This window comes from Lepidochelys kempii, chromosome 1, assembly GCF_965140285.1.
Source record: "Lepidochelys kempii isolate rLepKem1 chromosome 1, rLepKem1.hap1, whole genome shotgun sequence".
In the NCBI taxonomy this organism is placed as follows: domain Eukaryota; kingdom Metazoa; phylum Chordata; order Testudines; family Cheloniidae; genus Lepidochelys; species Lepidochelys kempii.
Genome location: NC_136380.1, coordinates 155570819 through 155585107, shown reverse-complemented (window position 1 = coordinate 155585107; position 14289 = coordinate 155570819). Strand labels below are relative to the sequence as shown.

Here is a 14289-nt window from a genome sequence, read left to right as displayed (position 1 = left end):
CATCTTGGCTAATAGCCACTGATGGACCTATCCACCATGAACTTCTCCAGTTCTTTTTTGAGTATATTAAAAATCCAACATTTCCAAGGGGCTTCCCTGCTGGTATTATTATGTCCTTTCCCAACAATTAAATTCAAGAGAGAATGTGTGCACGTACCAAATGGGTAAGGAAGTTGAAAACTCTCCAGATTATCTTATAAATAATGGTGCAGCCTGGATGATTCTCATGCAGTGGCTTTGAGTGAAGATGTAAATAGTTTGGAGCTCTCTACTGGTTGAAGTACAGTAACTCCTCACTTAAAGTTATAGTTATGGTCCTGAAAAATGCGACTTTAAGTGAAACCATGTTAAGCGAATCCAATTTCCCCATAAGAAGTAATGTAAAAGGGGGGTGGGGAGGTTAAGTTCCAAGGAAATTTTTCACAAACACGCACTCTCTCTCTCCTTTTTTAAACAAACAATTTAATACTGGTACACAGTGACGATGTTTGTGAGGCTTGGTTGAGGTGGTGAGGTCAGAGGGTGGGATATTTCCCAGGGGATGCCCAACTGCTAAATGATGAACTAGCAATCATCTGAGCCCTCAAGGGTTAACACGTTGTTGTTAACGTAGCCTCACACTCTACAAGGCAGCACGAATGGAGGGAGGGGAGACAACATGGCAGAGAGACACAGAGTGCGTGTGTGAGAGAGAGAGAGAGACGCGCATTGCCCCTTTCAGTACGCTGACCCCACTCTAAGTACACTCTAAGTAGATCAGCAAGTTGAGACAGAAGCTGCTGCCAGAAGCTCCCTCTGTCCTGAGCCCTGTCCTGTCCATTTCCCCACCCCCCCCGCACTCAATGGAAATGGGGTAAGTGGGGTGCAGGAGTAGGGGGACACTCTGACATTAGCCTCCTCCCTCCCGCCCATGCACAGCAAGCAGGAGGCTCCCGGGAGCAGCTCCAAGGCAGAGGGCAGGAGCAGCACACGGCAGTGGGGGGAGGGACACCTGAACTGCCCAGCAATTGATAGTCTGCTGGGCGGCTGCTGCACAGGGAACTTAGGGGAGCTGATGGGGGGCCGCGGGCCCACCCTGGTTCCAAGCCCCCACCAGCTGGCTCCACCGGGCTGCTCTTCCTGCAAGCCGTGGACAAAGCAGGTGGCTGCCAAACGACATTATAAGGGAGCATTGCACAACTTTAAACGAGCATGTTCCCTAATTGATCAGCAGCATAACAATGAAACAATATTAACTGGGATGACTTTAAGTGAGCAGTTACTGTACCTTTCTGCCTGTGGTAGTTGTGATCATCTGAGTGCTGGCACTAACTGTGCCCAGTTTTTATTGGAAGCGGACTGGTGACAAGCTGTCTCAGTGAAAAGTCCTTTGCTTTGGAAGTAGCATCCTGTCTTGGTTCACCAGAGCCTACAGAGTTTACTCCAGAAGGACCTGCATTCATGTGTTCTCTAAGGCACAGAGGGTGAGTAAAGGGAGGGGTTAGGAGAGAGGTCACATGGGTTGAGAAGACTTCTCTTTCTGTGTCTGGTGATTAAGATCCATTGGATGTGTTTCGGTTTTATTGTATGTGATGTATCACGAGCTTTAACACAGGTGCAGATGGCAAAGTCTAAAATAAGTAGAACACTGGGCAAACTCACAAAAAAGATGCAAGTGAAAGAATCTGAAGAAAGCTTTACAAAATGGATCCTTTTATCAAGATTTGAGGACTATTGAAAGGCACATTTCACAACTGTTGAATTACAATGGAATTCCTGGACTTACATACAATATCCACATTCTTAAAAGCAGTTCATAACAATGGCACATTTTGAAATGTATATATTCCATTTCAGTTAATAACAGTGATTATTTGGTTAATACTTTTGGAGAACATACCACACCAACTATAGCCCAGCACCTGCAGAAAACAAGTTGTAAACACCACATTAATTTAATCGGTAGACACACTCTGGCTTCTCTGAGCTCATCGTTTAGCATAAGAGAACTGCAGAAAGCAGTAGAGTGGTTTTAGGCATCCTAGTGTAGAAGACGACAGCCTTGATTCAGTTTTTCCAAGAGGTGCAGATTAATGTTCATTCAGGGCCTGCATCTGCTCCCCTGGATATAAGTGGCTTCCGTGATGTCAGGATCAGGCCTTAAGCACTATTAAATCATTCTGTTTGTACTCTAAATTAACACGCTGAAAAGTGTTTATTTGGAAAACAAAACACTCTAAAGTTCCAAGTGCATGAAGCATTGTTGGAATGTAGCAATAAATGTCTCCTGTACAACAGTGGGATGGCCAGAAGCATCCAATTACTGGCATTTACAAGGCAGTAATTCCAGCCCCACATATATTTCCCCTGAAAGTAAGAAGGCAGTACAGATTATATGTGAAGGGAAACAGCAAATTAATAGGGAGCCAGGAAACTGCTGACACTGTGAAAATAATGTCTTTAGTATCCTAGGTCAGTTGGTCTATAACTTCGCTAATTCACTTCTGTCAATTTTAATAGTAGGCCAAGCAGCATTACAGGTGTATAGGACAGAAGGTAACAGATTCATAATGTGTCCACATAATCCATAGCAAATGGACAACTGAGATACAGATCTCCACTGTTAGACAAGTGTGGCCATTTATTCAATAACATACAGTCAAAAAGTTCATCTGTATTCTTTTTCTGGCTGTATTGAACTGGGGGGTGGGAGTAGAATGCTAATTATCTTCATTCAGCTCATGGCTAAGTTCTATATCTCTATGTAATAATTACTCAAATATGTTTTTAATTAATTGTTGCTATTGTAAGTCAATTGGCTTGTCAGTCTTATGTGCAGCAGGGATTTTACAGAAGAGCCCTCTAACCTACTCAACCTCTGCACAGAGATGGATTTAGAAACAAAAAGATATATATTAATTTTACTTTAAAAAAAACAAACACAACAGCAAATGGAAGAAAATATATTATCCAAGGGCATCTTGCCCTTTGCAAAGTTTCTGCTCTGGATTGTCCCCTCCAGATATTAGGAAATATATGCAATTGATTTTATGCTGTCAATCAAGCCAAATTAATGTAGAAGGAAACTAGAAATGCCACTTCTTTCACCACAATAGATCTTTTTGTTGTTGAACTGACACTGATCTGAATGGTTTTGGTGTGTTAATGTAGACGTTCTTTTGAACACCTAAAAAAGGTCTCTTGCCCTTTCCAGCCTTCCGTGTGACTCCTCTCCAAAGATAACCCTTGGATTGGGAAGGGGAAAACAGCAAGTGTGCAATTTCCCATGGACACTCTTTAGTTTTGAGCTTGCAGCCCCTTTTTGTAGGCAAACAGCCCAATGGCAGCCACTGAAGTGAAGAAAGTGGAAAATCCAACGAGCTTCAGCAGTCCTGGTACAGATGGCAAGTTTCTCTCCCAAAAGGTAGTAGTGATTGGCCGGGCTGGGACATCCTGGAGGAGGAAACATTCAGTATTAGTGCAGGGTCACCTCTGCCATGAGAGGGAGAGTACAGAGCTCACGAATGTATTATATAAATCATAGGCTTCTCTTTCTTTTTAACTAAATGGGGGGCAGGAAGGGGTCCCAAAACACCTCCTGTTGTAACTTGGTCACAATATGGAAAAGGCCGAGAACCACGGATATAAATCAGACAACAGGTTAGGCAAGAAGGGTGGCCTTGTGGTTAAGGACCTAGACTGGGAGTCAGCAGAATCAGGTTCATTTCCTGGCTATTCCAAGACTCCCAGGAGTACCCTGAGCAATGAAATCATTCTCTCTGGGCCTTAGTTCCCCATCTGCAAAATAACAAACAATATTTCCCTCCCTCACAGGGGTGCTGGGAAGATGAATTCATTCATAATGTTAGGTGATCAGAAGCACTCAATTGGCCCCATTGCTATAAGAACTTAGCTAGGGCTAGCAACCAGAACACTGGGTTTAGCTATTGCTCTATCAATGCATAGGATATAAAGCTTGCCTCTGACTCTGGTTCAGGCATCCAGATTTCACCCTTTGAGATCTTTCCCATATTGAACAATATCTGGAAGAAAAATAATGACACCACATGAACATTCATGTTTTATTTAATAATCATAGGCTGGTAATATATTAAGTAATGAAGAAAATGAAAAACTTTTTTCATAAGCTAAAAGTCAGAGCAACTTGTGCAGCTTTCCCACTTGAGACCGTTGTCATAGGTTTCATCCCACCAGGCACAGGCGAAAAGGTTACCTGACAGTCTATTACCCAACCTGAGAAATATTAAAGTAAGTTTAACCTTGTGTCACTCATGAGATTGAACATCTACTGGCAGTGATGCTGGTTGGATTGCCAATCACAGGGACAGGGGTGTAAATTTGTGCCTCTGAAGGTTCAATTGTGGAGTTATCCCTTGGCTTTTTGGGGAGTATAAAAATCAGTGTTTCTAAAACAACAAAAAACCATAGTGCTGTAACAAGGGCAGAGGTTTGCAAGGGCATAAAATGTCTGCAGCACAAATAGGTAAATGTCTCTGTAGCTACCACTGTTGTGGTGTGTAGAGGGAAAGAGAAGGAGGGGTGATCTGAAACACTTATGATTATTAAAATAATATACTATCGTATCAAATGGAAGCCCTGGACCCGATTCTCAGTCCCACTAAGCCTCCTTTACACTGCTCTGCCAGAGTAAAGGAACAGTGGCGGGGGTAAAATATAGTCTGTGCCCACTTGCAGGTCCTTTTATCCTGGGTACATCCACACTGCTGCTGAAAGCCAGCCTTCCAGTCTGGGGAGACAGACTCATGCTAGCTCTGCTCTAGCTATCACACTAAAAAAGCAGTGAGGACAGTGCGACAGGGATGGTGGCCTGGGCTCTCTAGCTGAGCCCAGACCCAGGAGGTCAGGCGGACTGGGGACTCGAATGGCTAGTCTGTGCTGCCACCCATGCTGCAGTGTCCACACTGCTACTGTTAGCATGCCAGCTCAAGCGGCGTGAGCACGAGTCCGTCTGTCTGGGCTTGGAGCAAGCCTCCCAGCTGCTGTGCAGACATCCCCAGTCTGACTGAGAAGCAAGCCTTGTATGTGCTATTTGTTTGCTCTTTTTATTTTTTTTTAAACAGACTCTTCGTTGCCTATGATGGATCGACAGACCTCAGCTACATGCTCTCTGTCAGAGAGAAGCAGAAGGGAGTGACCACTTGTCGTAGAAAGGTCAGATTTTAAGGGTCTAACTGGAAATAAAAGCTAGTGCAAGAAATACATAATGAGCTAAAACAAATAATGGACTCTGAGGGAAGTTGCATGGGTAGATCTGAGGGCAGAACTGGGTTTGAGGTGTTTATTTTTAGGCACAGGATACATTGCACTGGCTTGGATTTAATATTTCAGTGATGAATTTGATAACATTCAGATTTGTCTGAGACTTTAACTTGTAATGCCTCAAAGGGTTTAATAATATACAGAATATAGTTAAACTTTGGCTCGTGGTGTTTTGGAATCTTGCCACTGTTCATTCTAGGAGCCCTCTTTCATTAGTACAGTTACAGTAGCTAATGAACCCAGAGTATGTCTACACTTTGAGCGGGGCATATGATTCCCAACTCAAGGAGACCCACTTGTGGTAGCTCTCAGTGAGGGAGTAGGCTAAAAATCAAATGTAGCTGCAACAATGGGAGTGGTGGGAGGGGCTGCTAGCCCTGAGTACGTACCTAGAGTCTCTGACCGGCACCTACTTGGGGTGGCCCCGTCACTCATGCGAGGACAGCTACATTCTAGTTTTAGTGATTAGCCCCATGACGGCTAGTATGGATATGTCTCCTCTGGCTGGGAATCACAGCCCCAGCTCCAAATGCAGACATACTCCATGTCAGAAACAAAGATCAAAATCTCCATGAAACATCTGGCCTCTTTTGGTCTTCAATAGCCATGATCAAGGAAAAGTGGCTATCCGTACCTCTCTTGCTGCTCTCTCTCCTGCCTGCACAGCCCCCTCCATGTACCCACTCCATTGGGTAGCAGTCTCTGTGCCCGCAAAGTAGATCTTGCCAACGGGCTGGCGAATGATCCTTTAAAACAAATGTAAAATGTCAAAGACCACTAACAGAAGGCTGACGATCATTTTAAAAGCAATTATTGCCCTTGACACTAGAGCCTGTTAAGTTTCTCAAGAATTCCTAAAGAGTTGGTATGGAAAGGGAAAGAAATACATTAGGTTTTCCCTTCGGTTAGCATCTTACCTGCTCCTATTTACAACATGTTAACTTTAGTCAAGACACAGAAAATCAGAGAAAATCCAAGACACAAACTGATCTCTCAGAAGATGTCTCATTTTAGTGCTTGGATAGGGAACAATCCTAAGAGGCACCAGAAATGCACTGTGGTTAAATGGATTTATTTCCCCTGTATGGCCGCTTTGCTTTTATTCTTCCATTACAACTGGATACGAAGGATGCCTTTGCAGGGATGGGTTGCTCTTATATTTTGAGATTCAGCAGAACTTGCCCATTTGTATGGCTGCATGCTAAAGGGGAAGAGAGAGAGATGCTTCTGTGTGCAGAAGAGAAAGCTGCATCTCCCCCTTTAGGACCCTGCGCTGCTCTAGTTCAGATGCTAGCTGCACAAACTCCATAAGCTTCCTGGTCCACACAGCCACAGGAATTTCACTTCCTTTTCATAGAGGGAGAGTCTCTACTGGTCACAGAGAAAACACTGGGTTAGACTTTAAACAGCTGCCAGAAACTAGCTCGGCCTCTGGGCAAAGCCATAAACCTCACCCATCACTCCATGGCACTCAGGCTAATAAAATATAGCACCCACATGTTCAGGGAATCCCCAGCATCCTGAAACATGGACAGGATATTCCCCAGCTGACTGGCAGCCAGCTTGAGAAAAATCTTAAAAGGGCCATAGTGTGCCCCTGCCAAGGACGTATGGGTTGAGTTGTTCCCATTGTGTGCAGGAAGGAGTATCATGTTCACCGCAAGTACTTCAGTACTAGAACTAGACTTCTGATCACTAGTAGCTGAAGTGGGCCATATGAACAAAGCAATTTTCCTATGCTCCTAGTTAGATGTAAGAACTGTATGTCATTGTTTGTGGGTTTGGGTTTATGTTATAAGAATTTTACTTATTTGTTCCTTCCCTGTGACTAAATGAATTAGCTCTGCCTGAGCCTGACCTTGCCGGTATTGAGTTAATGGCAACTCTCCCATTGACTTCAGTGGTCACAACATCACTCTTCTAGAAAGCACTGAAGGAACATATTAAACATTTTAAGCAGCAAAAATGGTCAGTGACCTAGTGGGAAGAGGTCTTGTATTGCTGACATAGGTCCATTAGCCAGTGTGTTCTGTTTCACTGAAGATTATGGGTGAAATCCTGGTTCCACTGTAGTCAACAGCAAAACTCACGTTGACTTCAGTGGGGCCAGGATTTCACCCTATGCTGTATGTTCAATGTGTTTTGTATAGAAAGAATATTGTAACAATTACAAAGAAGTTACTTAAAAAAAAAAGCACAATGTTATCTTGTTTACCTTCCATATTGAGACATGATGCCTGGTGGGAAGTAGGCTGTATAACATCCCCCTGAATACTGTTCTTCACTCCAGTTCTTTTCTTCATAATGCACTGGCTGTAACAGTTAACAAGATGTGAAAGAAAGAACAAGCCCTTGGCTAGGATATTGGAAATAAAATAAGTAAATGTTCGACTTTTAGGAAACAAAACTAGAATTTTTTTTTTACAATGCTGATGCAGGACTCACACTGCATGCTGTTAATACTATCCAACAGCACAAAATGAGCAGGTTTGTACTTCTATGGAGAAGTAATCTCCCATATAATATAGACGACTTTGACAATTCTTATCCTCTTTTCTGGTATAGAGTCAGAGTTCTTGACTCCTGCTAGTGTTTGGGGTTCACCAGCAGCTGGGGAAGCGGGTATCATATGGCGTAACCTGCATTGCTTTTGAGAACTAAAATGTAAATGTTGTCCTTGCTTCACCATTCAGAAGAAACAAGTAGCACTACTACAATGTAAATGAAAGAACAGGCCATGGTTTCTCACATGTAAAGCCTCTTCTGAGCCCATCACTTTGGCATACAGCTCACAGATTTTTCTCTTCCTAAACACAAATATAAACAGCGATCAGAAAACAAGTGAAAGAACCTCATTCTTTGCTGCTGTTCTTAACATTAAAATCTGTTTCAATACACGGTAAAGTTATTTTTGCACGTGCAACAGATTCCAAGTTCATACTCTTAGGCCAAATTTTCAAACGCTGATGCCTAAGTGCTAAATCCTGATATCACATTTGGGAGGCTCATGTTGGACTGAGTGCCAATAAATGAATGTTTGTACAGTTATCTGAGGATGCAGGGTCAAATTATACTCAGATTCACTGGTATAAGTCTGGAATAGCTCCAATGAAGTCAATGGAATCACTCCAGATTTACAACAGGGTAGCTGAGAGCAAATTTCGACCTGTAAAATGCTCAATGGTATTTTATTTATTATGAATAACAAAATAAGCTTCAAACTGGACTCTTTTTTCATACATGGTTGTGGAAATAGTACTGTTGTAGACACGGATGTTTATACATGTATGTAAATAATAATAAATGTCAGAATATTTTTGTCTGGCCCTTAGGGGAAGGACACCGAAGGTTATGTACCTCAGCACTCCCTTCATGTCATTAATGGACCAACTATGTGAAAATGGTCAGGAAGGAAGCAAGCATTTTGGAATCTTTGCAATAACCAGCAGTTGTCGCAGACCAAAAGAGTGCCCCAGGACTATCTATGAAAGACAATGTGCTAGTGATAACATGAAAAAGCAGATAGCATGTGGACCCTTTAAAATATCCTTAAAATGGATTCCCTGGGTGCTGTGCCTGCTTACGCAAGCTGAGTTTGGCCCTTGGCGTTTAGGAAATACTATTATCTGTAGTTGCTCTATGGGTATATAAAATTACTTGGTGAAGCATCCTAAAGAACAACTCTTTGAAATTTGTAAGTTCTTACCTCTCTTCTTTGCTGACCCGTGCAAGTCTATAGGCCTTTCTTGTAAGGATAAAACTAAAGACAAGAGGACATAAGTATTGTGCAGTGTCAATACACAGGCTGATTTACAGAGCACACGTATAAAGTCTTTGGTTTAAAAGACTTTACAATGAGTGAGGCAAACATACTCCTGGTAAGTCTCATTCTTTTACCAGATAAATAGCTTAATCATCACAGAATACATTTATCCATATTCAATAGCTTTTTGCATTATATCCAGAAATGATCAGCTTGTACAGAGATCACAGAGCACAGGAGTAAAGTGCTACTTGCAGGAAGCTAACAAAACTGATTACCACGTGCTGTGCTAGCTGAAGCTTCCTAATGGGTTGAAGGTGTAGCCCCAGGTACAGCATAGTACAGCAATTCAAGGTGAAGGTGACGGAGGCATGGACTACTGACAAGGGAGAGTCTGGGGGAGATCTCAGAAAGGGGCCGAGTCCTTTGAAAGCAACTCCATCTACTCCTGCTAGGATCTGCACAGGGGTCAATAGTACCCTATGGTAACTGGTATCAAAGAGAGCTCACAGTTCTGGAAGAATCAATAGACACCCCTATGGTGGAATGTTCAAAATTGCTCAGCATTGGCCTAATTCTCCTCTCACTGAAGTGAGCGGTGCAATGCCCATTGACTTCAGTGGGAACGGAATTAGGCAACACCCTGATCTTCCTCCAGTGTGAGGAGATAATCAACCAATACAAGACGTGCAGCCTCTCTTTCCATATCGAGATCTAAATTCAAATTGGCTAAGATCAAGACCTGAGTTTCCTTGAACTGGGCTCTAGTTTTCTTGTCCCTCTAAATTCCCAGGTAGCTGCCCCTCCTACAAGGCCAATAACACTTTTATTAAAAGATCCATGATTAGGTCAGCTGCAGGGCAATTGCAGGAGAGTGAGGCTACAGTATACACAACATATATTTTATGACAAGCAGTTTAGAAGGCTAGTCACATTCCTAACAGTAATTGCTCTAAGATGTTTTCAGCTAGAGTCAAATTGATTCCTGGAATAATTCCATTGACCTCAGATGAATTTGGCTCCTGGAATCCTTCATAAAGTTGTGCATATTAGCAAAGAGATGATTCCGACATTGATTTTAGTAGCAAGAAAAAATATTTACATTCCTGTTGTTGACAGTAACTTGAGAGGAATGTTAGGGGGTTTCATGGAGTTCAGAACAAGGACATTTTAAAACTGTGTGTCCATAACGTTACACAATTCAATAGGAGTGTTAGGCTCTCTCTGTATGGTACTGTACATGCAATTATTTGGTATATATACACAAGTGTTTTTTCAGTTTGGAAGGTTCGCCTTGGATTTAAAATGGAAACATTTAGTAAACTTTTCTTTAATTTATATTCACTTAATTCACTCTTTTCAAAAGCCACTAAGTGCTGTTACACATTTTCCAGCTCTCCTTCCAAAATAAAATGCTAAATACTTGGCAGTTTCTCCAGAATTCCAAATCTGTCACTGAGCAGCTGTGCTTCAACCGAATTACAAGATGCTGTGAGGAACAGTCCTTCATCTCTCTTCAATGCATTGCAGATTCAAGACAAACAATGGCTTCTGTCAACTGCATTTTCAGTATTCAGCATGGCCAAAAGAGAAGGCCCAGTATAGCCAGAGCAAGATGCTTGGTAAATTTGAGTAAGAGAGGTTTAATTTCTATGGACCCAATTCAGCAAAACCCTTAAATGTGTGCTTAACTTCAACCATAGGAATAGGCACATTGGACAATGTACCTCCCTTCCCACCAGCCTCCTCACAGCTGGTGAAAAGCCTCTCTCCAAGGAATCCAGAGGCTTGAAGGGGCTGCATAACTACTTTATCCCACACAAGAGGATGCCCAAAGACTGCAGCTGGCCCAGTGTGCCTTCCATGCATCCTTACAATGTATGAATATCACCTATAGTGATTTGCATGCTTTCCAATCCCCTCCGTAAGTCCTTTAAAAAGCATCTAAAAATCTAGGAATATGGACTAGGGGCTCCTTACCCTATAATGGCAGGCACAGATCCATCAGGTTTGGAATCATCTAAGGTTATTGAAATTGGAGCTTCTTCGTCCTCAATAAGCATGCAACCACAGTAATCTGACAGGAGAAAGGAAACATATAATAACTGCTGGGTGTTATTCACTGGTAGTAATGAAAAAAATTCCATAAAAAGTAAATGTAGAGCTGTTCTTCATTCACTGATAATACCAAGAAATCTGGAACCTCCTTCTAGCATTCTCTCTCTCCCTGTCAGTACAGTTTCCCAAACTGCGTGTACATACACATCCTAATTTGTTTTTAAATGGGGATTTTGTTGCTTTGCATGAATTTATTTGTGACTCACAGAAAGTTATGGAGACTTACTCTTATCAAATAACAGAAACTGAAAAAAAAAATATTCAGACTTAGTAGAAATATATTTTATTTGTTCCTCAAGTAGCTTGCCCAAAACAACACCAGAACCCTATTCTTGGCAAGCCTCCTCAGTGGAAACTCAATCTTGTACTCCTTGTGGAACTCTCAAAGGGGATTACACAGAAGTAGGGTAGAAACAGCAGGGGTAGGACATAACATAGGAATTGCCATAGTGGATCGGACCCCTGGTCCTCCCAGTCTAGTATCTCGCCTCTGATAGTAATCAGATGCTTCAGAGGCAGGTGCAAGAAACCCTGTAGTGGACAACAGTGGAATGACTTGGTGGCTGGTTGAAGAGATATAAATCCTCATAACATAAAAAAAATCCACCTGTTTAATGCAACGGTGGCTGTTCTGATATTGGAAATGAAGCATCCTCACACACAGTTCTGGAAACTTTTTTTTTTGCCCATTCTCCAACACTTAAAGATGATAAAACCGCGGCTTTAAAATTAGTGTAACACTAAACTCCCAAGTTCTTCATTTTTCCCTGGAGTTGATACCCACATACCCATCTTCTTCCAGAAGGCCTCTTTATAGTACACCATGCATTTAATGACAGAACCCATAGGAAGACGCTGAATTAACTGGTTTCTCTCTGACGGTAGTTCTGGGTTGAAATGGATCTTTGTAGTCAGGCCTGGGGGGATGGCACTAATCACATAACTGCCCTGAAACACAAGGAATTGATATATCACACACTCCCCTTCAATCTTAGATATGAACCTAAATATTATTTTCCTTTATTTAAGATGACCTTTGTGGCACTATAATATAAAATGACACAATACAACAAAGCAGATAGAAGGTAGACTAATGTCAGGAGCCAACTAACAATACATTAATATGAGACCCAGTCATAAATAAATCAGTAAAGCAGATTTCAAAGACTTTCAGGGGAGTCTGAGAAGCAGAGACACACAAATGTGTGGTGCTGATTACATTTGGCTAAGAGCTGCAGTGGACATTTCCCCTCACACACACACACTCTAAATGCAAATTACTATTATTTTTATTGAATTACCTCATATATCTCATGGTTTAGAGTCTCCACGATGACACTATCACCTGACTGATCAATGCAAACTACAGGCCTCTCCAGTTTAACTCTGCCTTTGAGGAGTTCCATTATCTTTTCTGTAATCTGACCAGAACCCCCAACAAACTTCCGCTCCTGGAAAAAAAAAAACCCACCAAGAAATCATCTTCAGAGTAGAGTCTATCATAAATTCTGTTAACACATGAGAAGATCAGGGTGAGATTTTCAAGTACACAGAGCGCACAAACAAGGCCAGATTTTCAAGAGTTGTTTTGAGTTAACTAATCAAGTTATCCAAGTACACTTTTTACTACACTTGTATTTAGTTTGAACTACACTTGCTTTGTATGCTTGAAGGACACTCATACATTCAATAATAAGTGGCCATGGAAACCAAAATGGCAGCTATTACAACAGCAGCAAAAAAACCTATGTTGAAGGGATGTGGGGAGGGAAGTTAAATAAATTGTCCTGCTTTAACTTGAGGCCTAGATTGATTAGATGCCACATTGTACAGAGCTCCCATAGATGATAATTTGACACTTTCAAACACATATTGAACTCTTGCACTGTGTAAATTATTGATTGATTATTCATCTTTTCATTAACTGCGGAGAACTTGTTAAGTTTGTGCAATGGAAAAGGACCACCACACTTGTTCATTATGATCTCAAGAAAGGAAACATTTATGACATTCTGTACCTGCCCCCCATTGGTTACGGAAAATATCCTGGTTGTCCCCCCACACAGCTTCACGTACCACAGGAACCAGAGAGCAGAGACCTCATGTGGCTCAGAGGTGACATTGATATTCACAAAGAGAGTAGCAAACTCTCTGGCAGTTCTGTATGCAAAACAAAAGCAAAGACAACGGGGTTAGGAAGTAGATATTAGAGCTGGGTAAAAGTTTTTGGATAATTAGTACATTCACCAAAAATGCATTTTTCAGGGCCCTGAAACAAAATCACAAATTCAGGTTGAACTTAAATAGTTTCAGCTGAAAAAAACTGGGGAAGTTTTATTATTTTTTTTTGGCAATATCAAAATGTTTTGGTTTTGACATTTTGTTTTGAAACTACACTTTCAAAATGAAATATGATTTCAAAACAATATTTAAAATATTTCACTGCACCTGAACAAAATGTTTGTTTTGGTGAGAAAAACCATAACAATTCTGTTTTGGTTCAAAACAGGTTTTTGTTGTTGTTAACCACTGAACTTAAATTCAATTAGTCACTAAGCAATAATAAATATTACTTTGCTGTTGGCTATTATTAGTTTTTCTTTATTATCTTTGAACAAGGTTATTTCCCGAAAGCGCACAGATCATTTTTGCTCAATTCAATTTTTTTGGCCTGTAGAAAGGGCTATTTGAATATGTTTATAAGAAGCTCCCTATCATTTACCCATTCTTATTTACCCTGCTTCTTAACTAGTTTCCCAGTTGCCACTACTGCCACAAAACAAATATTTTCTCAACAGGAGATGCATTTGATAGCCAGTTAGTGGAGGTCTTCTGCCTTTCTCCTCCATGGGGAGCTCATCAAGTAGACCACTCCCACGGTTTGATACATCCCTGGTAGCTTAAGGAGTACATTTCCAAGGCCACTTCTTACTCTCCCACATGTCACTGCAATAAATTTTATTGCCTCATCAAATTTAAGTACTACAATGTACAGCAATGACAGCAATCATAGTAAATATATATACAGAGGGCCAAATTCCCTGCTGGTGTAACTCCACTCAACACAACAGTGTTACACCACCAGAGAATTAGGCCCAGAGTATTCACCTATATTTCACTTGTGATTT

The 14289-nt window shown here is 41.5% G+C and overlaps 1 protein-coding gene across 2 annotated transcripts in view; it reads right to left on the bottom strand.

The window, feature by feature from the left end:
- Positions 1 to 1670: 1670 nt before the first annotated feature.
- MAOA (monoamine oxidase A) overlaps positions 1671 to 14289 on the bottom strand; it is a 62938-nt gene continuing 50319 nt past the window's right edge. For both annotated transcript variants that reach the window (XM_073358850.2, XM_073358842.2), the window contains exons 6-15: positions 13180 to 13321; positions 12463 to 12612; positions 11950 to 12109; positions 11024 to 11120; positions 8987 to 9040; positions 8030 to 8087; positions 7496 to 7593; positions 5915 to 6026; positions 3960 to 4022; positions 1671 to 3432 (exon numbers count right to left, since the gene is read on the bottom strand). In XM_073358850.2, the coding sequence (XP_073214951.1) occupies positions 3277 to 3432; positions 3960 to 4022; positions 5915 to 6026; positions 7496 to 7593; positions 8030 to 8087; positions 8987 to 9040; positions 11024 to 11120; positions 11950 to 12109; positions 12463 to 12612; positions 13180 to 13321 (1090 nt within the window). In that variant the 3' untranslated portion in view covers positions 1671 to 3276. The remainder of the gene's footprint in view (positions 3433 to 3959; positions 4023 to 5914; positions 6027 to 7495; positions 7594 to 8029; positions 8088 to 8986; positions 9041 to 11023; positions 11121 to 11949; positions 12110 to 12462; positions 12613 to 13179; positions 13322 to 14289) is intronic.